At 42.9% G+C, this 17580-nt stretch overlaps 1 protein-coding gene across 2 annotated transcripts in view; it reads left to right on the top strand.

The window, feature by feature from the left end:
• SPEG (striated muscle enriched protein kinase) overlaps positions 1–17580 on the top strand; it is a 374397-nt gene that overhangs the window by 187598 nt on the left and 169219 nt on the right. For both annotated transcript variants that reach the window (XM_056537025.1, XM_056537027.1), the window contains 4 exons: positions 5398–5710; positions 10230–11671; positions 12001–12144; positions 13576–13758. In XM_056537025.1, coding sequence (XP_056393000.1) covers positions 5398–5710; positions 10230–11671; positions 12001–12144; positions 13576–13758 — 2082 coding nt within the window. The remainder of the gene's footprint in view (positions 1–5397; positions 5711–10229; positions 11672–12000; positions 12145–13575; positions 13759–17580) is intronic.

Raw genomic sequence — 17580 nt, 5'->3', positions numbered from 1 at the left:
TAGTCATTAACAGGTCAATTTATTTATTTATTTTATTTACTTCAGTGGTCTCAAACTGTGGGCCTCCAGATGTTGCAAAACTTCAACTCCCAGCATGCCTTGCAAAACTTCAACCGTTGGCTGTCCGGGCATGCTGGGAGTTGAAGTTTTGCAACATCTGTAGGCCTGCAGTTTGAGACCACTGATTTATTTAGTTATTTATTAAGCAAAACTAAAAACTACTGACTATTAACGTGTCATTTATATTCCATAAAAACATTTGTGGAATCATAATTTCTTTTAACTATTCCAACCCATAAATAAATATTTTTTTTATATATTTTAAAAATCTGCTCTATTTTTCATGGTATAATAAATGGTGCAAACTTGTCCCAACGACAAAATGAGCCCTCACGTGACTATGATTGTTGATGGAAAAATATAAATGTTGTGGCTCTTGGAAGGTGGGAATGGAAAAAACACTAAAAGGCCCTCGGCAAAAATGACTGTGAAGGGAAGGGGATTAGTGGGCTGCGTGACTATGTATGAGATGACTGGGGTGTACAAAGGGTTAAAATATGGACAATGCGTGTTTTCTTTAAAGGAGAACTACGGGATTGAAAAATGTATCCCCTATCCTTAGGATAGGGGATAAGTTTCAGATGGCGGGGGGTCAGACCGCTGGGGCCCCCCGCGATCTCCCGTACGGGGCCGCGGCTCTCTGGTTGGAGAGGGCGTGTTGACCACCGCACGAAGCAGCGGCCGACATGCCCCCGGCTCTCCCATAGCAGTAAATGGAGGGCGCGTGTCAGCCGCCGCCTCGTGCGGTGGTCGACACGCGCTCTCTATGCAGAGAGCCGTGGCCCCGTACGGGAGATCGTGGGGGGCCCCAGCGGTCAGACCCCTCGCGATCTGAAACTTATCCCCTTTCCTTAGGATAGGGGATAACATTTTCAATCCCGTAGTTCTCCTTTAAGGGTGCTATTGTGCTCCAACCCATTCAGGGTCTGTTTTTATTTTTATTTATTTATTTTTTTTGCGCCGAATGGACCTTGAACGGTTCGGAGCACAGTTGTCACCCCGGGTCACGACGGATCCTATTGACTTAAATAGAATCTGTCAGGTGTCCGGTATTTTACAGGAGTTCAGTGTAGAAAACAATAATATGTGCAGTGTTTTTTTCTCCGCTCAACTCCCATCCTTCTGATGGACCCCACTTAAGCAGAGCCCTCCGACCCTGGTTAGAAAACACTGGTCTACTGCATTGAAGGGATCACGGGTGTGTTTCAGTGAGTGGGGTGGCTGAGGTTTGGGAGGGAGAAAAATGACCTCACAGTTTCCCTTTTATTATCTGGAAAAAAAGCATTCTTGGTATCACAGCATCTGAAAACGTCCAAACTATTAAAACATCACATTACATAAAAAAACTATTAAAGCAGTAAAAAAAAAAGGCTGATCTACCCCAAAATGGTGCCAAACCAAGCTCTCACACAGCTCTGTAGATAATAAAAAAAATTATAGGGGTCAGAATATGGCAATGTTAAGCAAACTTATTTCTTTAAGGATTTATTTATCTATTTATTTATTTATTTAATTAATTTATTTATCTAGTTATTTATTTTAATATTTATTTATCTATTTATTTATTTTATAATTTATTTATTTATCTAGTTATTTATTTTAATATTTATTTATTTATCTATTTATTTATTTTATTATTTATTTATCTATTTATTTGTTTTATAATTTATTTATTTATCTATTCATTTATTTTATTATTTATTTATTTATTTTATTATTTATTTATTTATTTTATTATTTATCTATTTATTTATTTATTTATCTATTCATTTATTTTATTATTTATTTATTTTAATATTTATTTATATATGTATTTATTTATTTATTTATCTATTCTTTTATTTTATTATTTATTTATTTTATTATTTATTTATTTATCTAGTTATTTATTTTAATATTTATTTATTTATCTATTTATTTATTTTATTATTTATTTATCTATTTATTTGTTTTATAATTTATTTATTTATCTATTCATTTATTTTATTATTTATTTATTTTATTATTTATTTATTTATTTAAATAAGCTTCCTCATGTGCTCATTGTCATCGCCTGCAAAGTGATGCACTTTATGAGCTATCACAATGTTTCTCAACCTTATTACCTGGGGTACCCATGGGGGAACAAAATTTACCACTAGTCAGGTGATCACAGGAGGGTGGAGCGACCGCTAGGTGAGAGGGAGATCATTCTGCAGGGAATTGTAAGTTTGCAACAGCTGGAGGCACCCTGGTTAGAAAACACTGGTCTACTGCATTGAAGAGATCACGGGTGTGTTTCGATGGGTGGGGTGGCTGATGTGTGGGAGGGAGATATATGACCTCGCACTTATTTAAAAAAAAACATTTTGAGAAAGATAAAAAACATTTCTCCATTTATCATCTAGAAAAAAAAGCATTATTGGTATCACAGCATCTGAAAACCTCCAAACTATTAAAACATCACATTACATAAAAAACAGTGAAAGCAGTAAAAAAAAAAAGTCTCTCACACAGCTCTGTAGATTGTAAAATAAAAAAGTTATAGGGGTCGGAATATGGCAATACAAAGCAGCAAAGCAAACTTATTTCTTTAAGGATTTATTTATTTATTTATCTATCTATATATATTTTTAAATATCTTAAAATATATTTTATTTAATTTTATTTATGTATCTATTTTTTTTTTTTTTTTTTATTATTTATTAAATGTATTTATTTCAATGGTCTCAAGCTGCGGCCCTCCAGATGTTGCAAAACTTCAACTTCCAGCAAGTGTCCTGCATTGATCTGTACGAGCAATCAAATGATTGCTCATACAAGTCCCTTTGGGTTGTGTTTCCCAACTAATGTGCCTCCAGCTGTTGCAAAACTTCAACTCCCAGCCTGCCCGGACAGCCAACGGCTGTCCGGGCATGCTGGGAGTTGAAGTTTTGCAACAGCTGGAGGCCCACAGTTTGAGACCACTGATTTATTTAGTTATTTATTTTTAAGCAAAACAAAAAATTACTGACTATTAACGTGTCATCTATATTCCATAACAACAATTGTGGAATCCAAATTTTTTTTTTTTTTTAAACTATTCCAACCCATAAATATATATTTATTTTATTTATTTAAAAAAAAAATCTGCTCTATTTTTCATGGTATAATAAATGGTGCAAACTTGTCCCACGACAAAATAAACCCTCACGTGACTATGATTGTTGATGGAAAAATATAAATGTTATGGCTCTTGGGAGGTGGGAATGGAAAAAACACTAAAAGGCCCTCGGCAAAAATGACTGTGAAGGGAAGGGGATTAGAGGGCTGCGTGACTATGTATGGGATGACCGGCAATCGGGGCATTTGTCATCCTTGTCATCCTGATTCCTTTTTATATTCAGTTGGGGTGCACAAAGGGTTAAAAGATGGAGAATGCTTGTTTCCTTTAGGGATGCTGTTGTGCTTCGACCCATCCACGGTCTGTTTTTCTTTTTGTTTTTTTTTGTTTTGTTTTTTGTGCCGAATGGACCCTGATTGGGTCAGAGCACAATTGTCTCCCCTGGGTCACCACAGACTCTGCTATTTAAATATAAATAAATATGGTTTGAAAATACTTGTACAGTGGTCCATCAAGTTACAATAATAATTGGTTCCAGGACGACCATTGTATGTTGAGACCATTGTATGTTGAGACCATAACTCTATGGAGACCTGGTAATTGGTTCTGAAGCCCCCAAAATGTCATCCAAAAATAGGAAAAAGGGAGGATTAAAGAAAAATAAGTAGATAACTAATATAGATAAAGCAATTCCTTACATAGAAAAGTAAGAACTAGCTGCTGGGAGCTGTAAATAACTGTCTATTTCTGTGTTTCTCAACCAGGGTGCCTCCAGCTGTTGCAAAACTACAACTCCCAGCATGCCCCGACAGCCTTCGGCTGTCGGGGCATGCTGGGAGTTGTAGTTTTGCAACAGCTGGAAGCACCCTCTCTGGGAAACACTGGTCTATGTAGAGGACAGGAGCTTCTTCAGGGTCCTGTACAGAACACGTCCTAAAAAAGGTAACATGGAGCCGCCCTCACCTGGTGTCCAAAGGAGCAGCTAACCCTGGTACGGGTAAAGAGTACTGAATATGTAATACCTCTCTGTACTGTAGGGGGCGCTACCAGAAACCAGTCAGTGCATGCACTTCAGTAATACAGGTAAAGAGTACAGAACATGTAATACCTCCCTGTACTGTAGGGGGCGCTACCAGACACCAGTCAGTGCATACACTTCAGTAATACAGGTAAATAGTACAGAACATGTAATACCTCCCTGTACTGTAGGGGGCGCTACCAGACACCAGTCAGTGCATACACTTCAGTAATTCAGGTAAAGAGTACAGAACATGTAATACCTCCCTGTACTGTAGGGGGCGCTACCACACACTAGTCTGTGCATACACTTCAGTAATACAGGTAAAGAGTACAGAACATGTAATACCTCCCTGTACTGTAGGGGGCACTACCAGACACCAGTCAGTGCATACACTTCAGTAATACAGGTAAAGAGTACAGAACATGTAATACCTCCCTGTACTGTAGGGGGTGCTACCAGACACCAGTCAGTGCATACACTTCAGTAATACAGGTAAAGAGTACAGAACATGTAATTCCTCCCTGTACCGTAGGGGGCGCTACCAGACACCGGTCAGTGCATGCACTTCAATAATACAGGTAAATAGTAGTAAAGAACATGTAATACCTCCCTGTACTGTAGGGGGCGCTACCAGACACCAGTCAGTGCATACACTTCAGTAATACAGGTAAAGAGTACAGAACATGTAATACCTCCCTGTACTGTAGGGGGCACTACCAGACACCAGTCAGTGCATACACTTCAGTAATACAGATAAAGAGTACAGAACATGTAATACCTCTCTGTACTGTAGGGGGCGCTACCAGACACCAGTCAGTGCGTGCACTTCAGTAATACAGGTAAAGAGTACAGAACATGTAATACCTCCCTGTACTGTAGGGGGCGCTTCCAGACACCAGTCAGTGCGTGCACTTTAGGAATACAGGGGTTTTACCAGTGAAATGTCCATTCTGATTGGTCGGTTCTTCCGGCCATGGACACGTTTCGCAGATTCCATAGCACTGTATGTTGTGTCTGGTTTCTAGTTACAATGGTCCATAAAAGACCATTGTATGTTGAAACTATTGTATGTTGAGGCCATTGTAAGTTGAGGGATCACTGTAATGGTATTTTGTCATTTAAAATAAAATAAAAAATGCAATGTATATACATTGGAAAAACAAAACAAAATGATTTAAGAAAAAGTATTAGAAGGTTGTATAAAAGGTGTCTTTCTTTTTTCTATTGTTTCCAGGGGACTCCGACACCTTGCTGGCCAGCTCGCTCCACACCACTCCCAGTACGCTGACTGGACTCTCACAGACGGATGAGTTCTCGGACTGGTCCGGCAGCCAACAGACCGTAGTAGAGAGAGACTCCAAGAACGCAAGGCAAGGATTCACTCAGGGGGTAGGGGCCCGACACCTGGGAGTGGAGCCCCTCATCCCAGCATCCAGCAACAACCTACCGGGCAGTGTCTGGGGGTCAGAGGTCAGCCTGTCAGGGTTCAGCGACCTGTATAGCAGCGCCTTCAGCCTCTACCGGGGCAGATCATGTGCCATTCGGGTGTAAGTAACTCAGCCCGCCCGTCATCACCCGCTACATACCATCCTCCTCCGCTCAACCTTCTTGGATTTTTCCATTTTTTTCATTTATCTTTTCTATATTTTTCATTTTGTTCTGTTCATCTGAAGGGCCGATGAGCCAGCGAGCGTAGTAGTCATCCATCTTCTTATCTCCCCCTCATCTTTCCTGTATGTACCATCCATCCTTGTGAGCCGCCATCCTCCGGGAGCCTCCTTTATAAGGTCATTACCCATCAATTTCCCCTTTGCTTTGTTACAGGAGGCCATTCATTTACTTTGTGTCGATTACATTTGCAGCAGTAAATTGCGCCGAGGCCCCTACAGATTGCAGCATCGCTTTTACTGATGAGAAACCTGTACTATAGGTATCTGTTATATGACACCTTATCACTTAACCCCTTAATGCATTACCCAATTTGCAACACAATAATAATAATAATTATATATATATATATATATATATATATATATATATTCTGCAGCAGCGTACAGAGCGCAACATGTAAGCCAGTGTTTCACCAACCAGGTGCCTTCAGCTGTTGCAAAACTACAACTCCCAGCATGTCCGGACAGCCAAAGGCTGTCCGGGCATGATGGGAGTTGTAGTTTTGCAACAGCTGGAGGCACCCTGGTTGGTGAAACACTGATGTAAGCCATAGGCCCCTTTCACACTACAGGTATCATACTGCTTTTTTACTGCCGTTATTTTACAATAACGGATGAAAAAAAACAAAAAAAACGGATTCAATAACCGGTAATAATGGATGATAACTGATGACCATCATCCGTTATTTTTAATGTTTTTTTTCTAAAAAAAAAAAACCTGATGTTGTTCATCCGTTATTACCAGTTACATCCGTTTTTTTAATCAGGTTTTTAACCTTTTTTTTTATTTATTTATTTTTTTTTTAAATGCTCAGTACAAAAAACTGATGTTAAAAAACCTGACAATAACTGATGATAACGGATGTTTTTTTTTTGAACATCCGATTCCCATAGATTTCATTGTTAAATTTTTTTCCTGGATAACCCCTTTAAAGGGGTATTCCGGGCAAAAACATTTTATCCCCTATCCAAAGGATACGGATAAGATGTCTGATCGCGTGGGGCCCACTGCTGGGACCCCCCCCCCCACGATCTCCCTGCAGCACCCGCATTCTATGCGGGGACTGCATCTCTAGTTTGGAAACCTCCGGGTTTCCGGGACTGGGGATGTGACGTCACGCCACGCCCCCTCCATTCATGTCTATGGGAGGGGGCGTGACGGCCGTCACGCCCCCTCCCATAGACATGAATGGAGGGGGCGTGGCGTGACGTCACATCCCCAGTCCCGGAAACCCAGAGGTTTCCAAAACATTTTGCCCGGAATACCCCTTTAAGGACACAGACCATTTTAATTGTAGCATTTTTGTTTTTTTCCTCCTCACCTTAGTAGACATAATTCTTTAATCTTTCTATAATAATATCTATAAGAGCCATATCAGGGGGATTGTTTTTTGCGTAACCAATTGTACCTCGAAATAACACCTTTCATCTTACCATAAAATGTACTGTGAAACAATAAAGAAAATATTATTTGTGTGTGGGGGAGATTGAAAAGAAAATTAAAATAGCAATTTTTTTTTTTTTTTTTTGGGGGGGGTGGGGGGTCATTTTTTACTCAGTTCATTCTATGAGAAACTGTGACTCAATACGATTAAAACGATCCCCATGGTTACACACATTTCTATTATTGTACTAAAGTCAAACTTTTTTAACAAATTGAGTATGTTTAAAATTACCCCATTCTGACCCCTATAACTTTTTTATATTCCATATATGTGACTGTATAAGGGTCATATTTTGCGTTGTGATCTGGAGTTTTTATTAGTACTAATTTGGCATATATGTGACTTTTTGATCATTTATTTTTTATTTTTCATGTATATAAGGTGACAAAAAAAACAACATTGTGTTTTTTTTTTAAGTTTTTTTTAACGTTTGCACCATTCACTGTACAGGATCATTAACATTATATTTTATTATTTTGAAAGTTTCTGTATGTGGCAATACCACATATGTTTGTTTGTTTTTTTTGTAAAATAAAAATAAAAAATGGAAAATGGGGAGGATTTTAATTTTTATTAGGGCAGGGGCTTATTTATATTTTTAAAAACATTTTTATTACTATTTACTTCACATTTTTTAAAGGAGTGCTCTGGCGAAAATTTACCTATCCCCTATCCACAGTATAGGGGATAAGTAGCGGCATATGTGTCATATGTGCCCCAGCAGACGGACCCCCCCCCCCCCGCGATCTCCAGGACAGGACCCCAGCCCTCTCAGCGAGGAGCGCGTGTCGTCTACCGGTAGATGGCACACACTCCATTAATTTCTTTGAGAGAGCTGTACTCGGGTCTTTTTGGCACTTCCATAATGGAGCACGTGTCGGCTATAGTACGCACTCCTCACTTAGCGCCGGATCCCGTCCCTGTGATCGCGGGGGGCCCTAGTGGTCAGACCAGCATATAGGGGATAGGGAATGCCATAGCAATGATCAGTAATATCCTCAGCCTACTTGTACAGCCTGCCTGATAGCAGACTAGGCAGGAGGGTCCCCGGGGACGGCACGGAGGAAGGTAAGACACTTCCAGCCACCATCTTCACCCATCAGACCCCCGCGAACTTGCTGCGGGGGTGCCGATGAGTGTCCCCAAAGCCTCACAAATTTTTTAGATGCCGTGATCAGCATTGATCACAGCATCTAAAGGGTTAAGGGCAGACTTCAGCATGATTGCTGATATCCGCCATTAAAGTTAAGGTCCACGGCATCATCTTCAGTCCTATTTCCCCTTTAGATATGGCTCTCCTAATGCAGACTACATTTCCCATGATGCCTCTTACTTTACCGAGGCAAAGTGGGTGGAGTCTCATGACTGAACTTCCTAAGTAAGTGCAGCACTTGATACATTGGTGACACAGAACTTCTATCCCATAACTCAAACTATAGAGTTTCAGTGAATTCCTATGAGATGCAGCTTCAGCCTGTTCTAGGTTTCTCCCTCTTACAGCCAGGACAGCAATAGGCAAGTGTTTCCTAACCAGGGTGCCTCTAGCTGTTGCAAAACTACAACTCCCAGCACAGCTGGAAGCACCCTGGTTAGGAAACACTGGCTTATTGCAGTATGGATGATGACTATGCTCGCTGCGCTCACCCCGGAGGTTCCACCATATTATGATTTGCGTTATGTCGTACTCCCAGGCTGACCTTTTCTCCCTCTCACATGCTGGTTTTGGTTCTTTTTTTCCTTTTCCGCCTCTGCATTGTTCATCCTTCTTTATATTCAAGATGTTATTATGTGTACGTGTATGTGGTGCACAGGAAATCCAGCCGGGGAAGGGGGTGGGGGCAGAGTCTAAGGGCAGGCTGGGCCTAGTGGTGCCACAGCCAGGCCGGCCGCATAATGTAAGTCTATGGGCTAATCACTTAGACACGCCAGCGCGCCTCTCTCCCCACCTGTTTTAGCGAAGCAGTCAGATCCCGAATTATTTCTTGATAAGTCTCTATGACATATCAAAAGTTTGTTTTAGTGGCAGGTAGACTTTAGGTTAACAGTAAAGATGGGATCCTATTCTCTCTCATGCTTTACTCATGGGTATTAGGAGAATAAGTCTACCATTTCTGCTTCACTAAAGGGGTTCTCACTGAGGGGTTCTCACACCAGGGTTCACACACACAGCAGAATAGTGAGTACAGCTCTGGAGTATAATACAGGATATAACTCAGGATCAGTACAGGATAAGTAATGTAATGTATGTACACAGTGACCTCACCAGCAGAATAGTGAGTACAGCTCTGGAGTATAATACAGGATATAACTCAGGATCAGTACAGGATAAGTAATGTAATGTATGTACACAGTGACCTCACCAGCAGAATAGTGAGTACAGCTCTGGAGTATAATACAGGATATAACTCAGAATCAGTACAGGATAAGTAATGTAATGTATGTTCACAGTGACCTTACCAGCAAAATAGTGAGTACAGCTCTGGAGTATAATACAGGATATAACTCAGGATCAGTACAGGATAAGTAATGTAATGTATGTACACAGTGACCCTACCAGCAGAATAGTGAGTACAGCTCTGGAGTATAATACAGGATATAACTCAGGATCAGTACATAAGTAATGTAATGTATGTACACAGTGACCTCACCAGCAGAATAGTGAGTACAGCTCTGGAGTATAACACAGGATATAACTCTGGATCAGTACAGGATAAGTAATGTAATGTATGTACACAGTGACCCCACCAGCAGAATAGTGAGTGCAGCTCTGGAGTATAATACAGGATATAACTCAGGATCAGTACAGGAGAAGTAATGTAATGTATGTACACAGTGACCTCACCAGCAGAATAGTGAGTGCAGATCTGGAGTATAATACAGAATATAACTTAGGATCAGTAAAGTATTTAGCACCAGAACCATCTTAGCTCACATTTCACTTTTCCTTACAGCTTTTTGCCAGAAGGTGGACTTCGGAGAGGCAGCATCAATGGTGCCATCCCAGATTCCCCTCGTCCTCTTCAGAATCCAAGACCTCCTGTACTACCTCCCCCTTCTCCCCGCCTTGGGCAACGGTCTGCTGCCAATCCTATGCCTAGCGGTCGTGGCCCATCAACACCTCTTACCCCCCGAAAGAAAACCCTTATGCCTTCCCAATACCAGGACACGGTAATCGAAGAGTTTGAGGAGAAAGTTAAGAGGCCAAAGTCCTCAGCTGGCTCTCAGGTCAGTGGCCAGGATTCTCGCCCTGTGACACCTTTAAGTGAATCATCAGGGCGAGTGTCCATCTTGCGAGCATCTCCAAAGTTGATCCGTTCAGGCTCCAAGATTTTTGAAAAACTGCGTTGTCTTGAGGAAAGAAGAAAAAGCCTGGATCAGAGCGACAGCCCTTTTCTTGTACAGTCCTGGCTACCACTCCGTAAGGCCAGGTCCTTTGACCAGCCTGGGGCGGATGGACTGGGTAGCGGGTTGGAGTCCTCAACCGAGGAGCTTAGAGATGACCTTAGAGATGGCGTGAGATCTGAAATAGGAGGATATACCTTGAGGTGTCCTTCACTGAGGTACAAAACAGCTTCTTTGGATGACAGAGGGGCATTCTCAGACCGGGTGAGTGACATTGAGGCACGATTTTCCCAAGAGCTTTCCCGCATTAAAAGAACTGTTTCCCAGCAACAACTTATCCGTTCATCTCAAGATCTAACCCGAAGATCACCTTCTCCTCAAAGAACCCCAAGTAACCAACCTGCCCCTTTGGATCTAGTCTCAACACAAGTGCTTAAAGACTCCAAGGCACCAGAAATTCAGGAAAAAAGGCCAGCAAATGTGGCCACCACCCGAAAACCCCTAGTTAGGAGCTCTGCCACCGCCAACCAAATATCCCATGATAAGGAGCCTCATATTGGAGCCAAAGGACAATCTGCTCTAGTACCAGAGAAATCATCAAATGGTTCAGTCATCCACCATCTCGTAGTCAAGCAATCGGATATATGCTTATCATCCCACCCGCCTCCTAAAACCAACGTCAGTTCTCTGAAACCCATCATCCCCAAAATAGTAACCCCTAAACAGGAGGTCACAGACTCTCACATAAGGAGGGTCCCTGACTACGGAACGGAGCCACCACCAACCAGCACACAAGCCCCACCAGCACTGGAAATAGCACAGAGAGGGATTGGGCGGGAAAAGGGGTCTATGGGTGGAGAAACCAGAGGAGAGCCAAGATACCTCCCATGGGCCACACCAGCAGGTCCCACCCACAGAAGTCAAGGGCCACCAGGGAAGGGTGGGGGGCAAGTCAAAAAGCACAGTGAAACACATACCAGTGGCAAAACCAACAAAACCACCAAAAGCAAAGGAAAGAGTCGGAGGCACAGAGTCATGTCACCGGAACTAGGTATGTTATGATAGGAATGGAGATATGTTCTTTGTATGGGCTTGTAGATAAGCTTATTGGCAACTTATATGGTTGCCACTCCAGCTACTACTATTTATAGCATATTATGTGTTCTCCTCTGCTACTGTCATTCGTGTCATCTTGCCTATCTAGTTTCCAGCAGCAGGTACATTTACAGTACAGGAAGTGTCAGCCCATTGTGCCCTAGTGGCCCATCTGAGAATTGCAGTCACTTGTAGTCATCCTGTAGAACCCTTTTAGTATATTATGTTTTTTTTACTGATCCCACTTACCTTTGTACCGCCACCTCATGTCATGTCCTTTCCTAGAATCTTCCGATGATTCGTATGTATCTGCGGATGAGGATCCGCGGGAAGCTCCTGTGTTCGAAATCCCTCTGCAAAGTGCCCTGGTGAATGCTGGCTCAGAAGTTTTGTTAAAATGTATTATTACAGCGAAACCAAGTCCAGAAGGTCAGTACCGCCATATAGCTATTTACATAGACCAGTGTTTCCCAACCAGGGTGCTTCCAGCTGTTGCAAAACTACAACACCCAGCATGTCTGTCTGGGTATGCTGGGAGTTGTAGTTTTGCAATAGCTGGAGGCACCCTGGTTGGGAGTCATTGACATAGATACTTATGTTAAAAAAAATGTGCACATGGTCTACACTATTCCATCCATAGAAAGAACGCAAATTCTATCAGAAACCAACCACCTGGTACCATCAATAAATGAATGGAGTGCATATAGTGGGGATGGAGAGAGGGTCTGGTGCAGGGCATATGTGCAAGCAGTCCCTTCTGGGCATTTTGGGAGCATTGGCCATTTGGTGTGGCATTTGTTGGTGGGTATTGCAGCATGGTGAGGGGTATTACTGTGCTGTTGTTGATTGAATATAATGATTCTGACTGTTGATCAATATATTAATACTTATATGCCATTGCTAATGCTGCAGAAAGATATTTGTTACCTTTAACCTACCTTTATATATCAGCTTGCTATTTTCTTGTAACTAATATGAGGACCTTGGGATGAGGCCAAAAGAAGCATGATAAAGAAGAGGTTGGAAGTTGGAGACAAAACATTTGCAGAAGGATAGACTGTGCAGAAGGACAGATACATCTGAAATTTCCTGGTAGAATAGGGAGATGGCAACATAAGTGACCTATTGCTAAGAAATAAATTAATGCTTAAAGGGTTATTCCAGGCCAAAACTTTTTTTATACATCAACTGGCTGTGGAAATTTAAACAGATTTGTAAATTACTTCTATTAAAAAATCTTAATCCTTCCAATAGTTATTAGCTTCTGAAGTTGAGTTGCTGTTTTCTGTCTAACTGCTTTCTGATGACTCACGTCCCTGGAGCTGTGCCGTTCCTATGGGGATATTCTCCCATCATGCACAGCTCCCGGGACGTGACATCATTATTGAGCAGTTAGACAGAAAACTTCAGAAGCTAATAACTATTGGAAGGATTAAGATTTTTTAATAGAAGTAATTTACAAATCTGTTTAACCTTCCGGAGCCAGTTGATATATATAAAAAAAGTGTTTGCCTGGAATACCCCTTTAATATGCTAATATATACTGACGCAATACTCAAATAACCAATCAAAATATAACATGATGATTTTGACGTGATAACTAACCTCCCCTTTTTGTCAAATGTAAAAACTTCCGCATAATAAACAGAACTCCTTGGGACAGCTCCTTAGCCAGTATGCTGAGAAGGAGATATATATACCATCATTTTGTCTGTTGTTTATTTCTTGTGTCGACACTCAGCAATATACAGCGACAGTCATGCATATTTTAAGGCCTAACCAGCACCCATCCTTAACACTGTGACTTCTCTATTATCTCGTTTGTTTGTTCCTTATACTGTTTTGCCTTTCTCCTGGCAGTTATATGGAGGAAGGATCGCATCGCTCTAAAGAACAGTCCCACCCATCAGATCCGGGCCGAGGGCGAGAGGCACACCCTTCTGATACGCTGGGCGCTGCCATCTGATTCTGGCATTTATACAATAACAGCAAAGAATGAAGTGGGTGAAGCCAGCAGCTGCGGAGCCCTGACGGTCAAACCAGGTAACTGTGCACCCAGCGCGGGTGATAAGGCATTTCTGTGTAGAGGAAATGTTGACCAGTTGCCTATAGCAACCAATCAGATCGCTTCTTTCATTTTGCAGAGGCCTTTTTAAAAATGAAAGTAGCCATCTGATTGGTTGCTATGGGCAACCCCAATAATGCCACCCACTGACCACAGCCACGAGGGGTGCAGGTGATAAATAGTGTTGGGTGCGAATATTCGCAATGCGAATATTTATCACGAATAAGGCATATTCACGAATTCGCGAATATAGCGCTAAATATTCGCAATTACGAATATTCGCATTTTTGTTTTTTACAGCACACATCACAGTGATCATCCATCCCTGCTTCCAGCTTGTGGTCTAAACAAGGCTCCAATACTAGTTACTGTGTCAGACTGGGGGCGGCCGAAAATGCGCATATGCGAATATTCGCATATGCGAATTTTCACGCATATTGAGCCTTCCCTTGTTTTAGCTCTTTTATCACGCGATATTGCGCATGCAAATGCAAATTTTATGGTGAATGCGCATGCAAATGGCCGCGAAAATGCGAATTTTGCGAATATATGGCGAATAGTTGTCCATATATTCGCGAAATATTGCAAATTTGAATATGGCCTATGCCGCTCAACACTAGTGGTAAACGGGCTAAAGCTTGTGGGGCCAGTTATTGTGCTGTCTCTGCATCACTATAGCCCAGGTATAGACAACCTTCGGCACTGCTGATGTTTTGGACTACATTTCCCATGATGCTTTTGCAGCATTTTGGCTGGAAGAGCATCATGGGAGATGTAGTCCAAAACATCTGCAGTGCCGAAGGAGGCCTATGCCTGCTATAGCCTTTACCATTGAGTTTGATTACTGCACATTATGGACATGGAGTGTCTCTCTCTATGGACAGAGGGGGAGATTTATCAATATTTGTTCAGAGGAAAAGTTGCTGAGTTGCCCATAGCAACCAATCAGGTCGCTTCTTTCATTTTTGAAAAGGCCTCTGAAAAATAAAAGAAGCGATCTGATTGGTTGCTATGGGCAACTCAGCAACTTTTCCTCTGGACAGGTTTTGATTAATCTCCCCCCATGAGTGTGAGGGCAGGGTCTCTTTTGAGTACGGGTATGTTCACACCACGATTTTACTATATGGTTTCATTAAAAAAACGTATGCAACCGTACAGAAAACTGTGCCTATAGCTTCCCATTCAAAACCGTATGCACCATAATGTATACGATTGTCTCCGTTTTTCAAACCATACAGTCTTTTACTTTAGTTTTTCCGGACAGAAAACCGTAGTCTACCAGGGTTTTTGGTCCGGGTGAAAAACTGTATTAAAGGGGTTGTGCGCTGCCCTGCAGTTCGGAGCTCCGCTCACAGCGTCCGGAAGTTCATTACTCCGAATGCTGTGTGCGGGCTTACATGTTCGCAGCCGTCGGGCGTGACGTCACGCCCGGCCCCTTCGTGACGTCTCGCCCGCCCTCTCGTGACGTGACGCCCGCCCCTTCTACCAAAGTCTATGGGAAAGGGGCGTGACAGCGGTCGCGCCCCCTTCCCATAGACTTTCGTTGAGGGGGCGGGCGAGACGTCACGAGGGGGCAAGCGAGATGTCACGAAGGGGCCGGGCATGACGTCATGCCCGGCGGCTGAGAACACGAAAGCCCGCACACATCGTTCGGAGTAATGAACTTCCGGACACTGTGAGTGGAGCTCCGAACTACAGGGCAGCGCACAACCCCTTTAAACCGTATACGTTTTTTAACATGGGAGTCAATGGGAACCGTACAGAACTGTATGTGCGTATGGTTCCATCCGGTTTTCACCATATGGTTTTTGGCTTTGCTCAGTTTTTTTTCTTGGAATTTCAATCAAACAAGCTAGGCCACTCCAGGACCTTGAAATGCTTCTTAGGAAGCCACTCCTTTGTTGCCCGGGCGATGTGTTTGTGATCATTGTCATGCTGAATGACCAAGCCATGTTTCATCATTAATGCTCTTTCTGATGGAAGGAGGTTTTCACTCAAAATCTCATGATACATGGCCCCATTCATTCTTTACTTTACACGGATCAGTCATCCTGGTCCCTTATCAGGAAAACATCCCCAAAGCATGATGTTTCCACCCCCATGCTTCACAGTAGGTATGGTGTTCTTTGGATGCAACTCAGCAATCTTTCTACTCCAAACATGACGAGTTGAGTTTTTACCAAAAAGTTCTACTTTGGTTTCATCTGACATATGACATTCTCCCAATCCTCTTCTGGATCATCCAAATGCTCTCTAGCAAACTTCAGACGGGCCCGGAAATGTACTGGCTTAAGCAGGAGGACACGTCTGCCACTGCATGATTTGTGTCCCTGGCGGCACAGTGTGTTACTGATGGTAGCATTAGTTACTTTGGTCCCAGCTCTCTGCAGGTCATTCACTAGGTCCCCCCGTGTGGTTCTGGGATTTTTGCTCACCGTTCTTGTGATCCTTTTTGACACCACGGGGTGAGATCTTGCGTGAAGCCCCATATTGAGGGAGATTATCAGTGGTCTTGTATGTCTTCCATTTTACTAATAATTGCTCCGACAGTTGATTTCTTCACACCAAGCTGCTTGCCTATCGCAGATTCAGTCTTCCCAGCCTGGAACAGGTCTACAATTTTGTTTCTGGTGTCCTTCGACAACGTATGCAACCGTACAGAAAACCGTGCCTATAGCTTCCCATTCAAAACCGTATGCACCATAATGTATACGATTGTCTCCGTTTTTCAAACCATACAGTCTTTTACTTTAGTTTTTCCGGACAGAAAACCGAAGTCTACCAGGGTTTTTGGTCCGGGTGAAAAACTGTATTAAAGGGGTTGTGCGCTGCCCTGCAGTTCGGAGCTCCGCTCACAGCGTCCGGAAGTTCATTACTCCGAATGCTGTGTGCGGGCTTACATGTTCGCAGCCGTCGGGCGTGACGTCACGCCCGGCCCCTTCGTGGCGTCTCGCCCGCCCTCTCGTGACGTGACGCCCGCCCCTTCTACCAAAGTCTATGGGAAAGGGGCGTGACAGCGGTCGCGCCCCCTTCCCATAGACTTTCGTTGAGGGGGCGGGCGAGACGTCACGAGGGGGCAAGCGAGATGTCACGAAGGGGCCGGGCATGACGTCATGCCCGGCGGCTGAGAACACGAAAGCCCGCACACATCGTTTGGAGTAATGAACTTCCGGACACTGTGAGTGGAGCTCCGAACTACAGGGCAGCGCACAACCCCTTTAAACCGTATACGTTTTTTAACATGGGAGTCAATGGGAACCGTACAGAACTGTATGTGCGTATGGTTCCATCCAGTTTTCACCATATGGTTTTTGGCTTTGCTCAGTTTTTTTTCTTGGAATTTCAATCAAACAAGCTAGGCCACTCCAGGACCTTGAAATGCTTCTTAGGAAGCCACTCCTTTGTTGCCCGGGCGATGTGTTTGTGATCATTGTCATGCTGAATGACCCAGCCATGTTTCATCATTAATGCTCTTGCTGATGGAAGGAGGTTTTCACTCAAAATCTCATGATACATGGCCCCATTCATTCTTTACTTTACACGGATCAGTCATCCTGGTCCCTTATCAGGAAAACATCCCCAAAGCATGATGTTTCCACCCCCATGCTTCACAGTAGGTATGGTGTTCTTTGGATGCAACTCAGCATTCTTTCTACTCCAAACATGACGAGTTGAGTTTTTACCAAAAAGTTCTACTTTGGTTTCATCTGACATATGACATTCTCCCAATCCTCTTCTGGATCATCCAAATGCTCTCTAGCAAACTTCAGACGGGCCCGGAAATGTTCTGGCTTAAGCAG

The sequence above is a fragment of the Hyla sarda genome, chromosome 8, assembly GCF_029499605.1.
Source record: "Hyla sarda isolate aHylSar1 chromosome 8, aHylSar1.hap1, whole genome shotgun sequence".
Taxonomy (NCBI): Eukaryota; Metazoa; Chordata; class Amphibia; order Anura; family Hylidae; genus Hyla; species Hyla sarda.
This window is presented reverse-complemented; position numbering and strand designations above follow the sequence as displayed.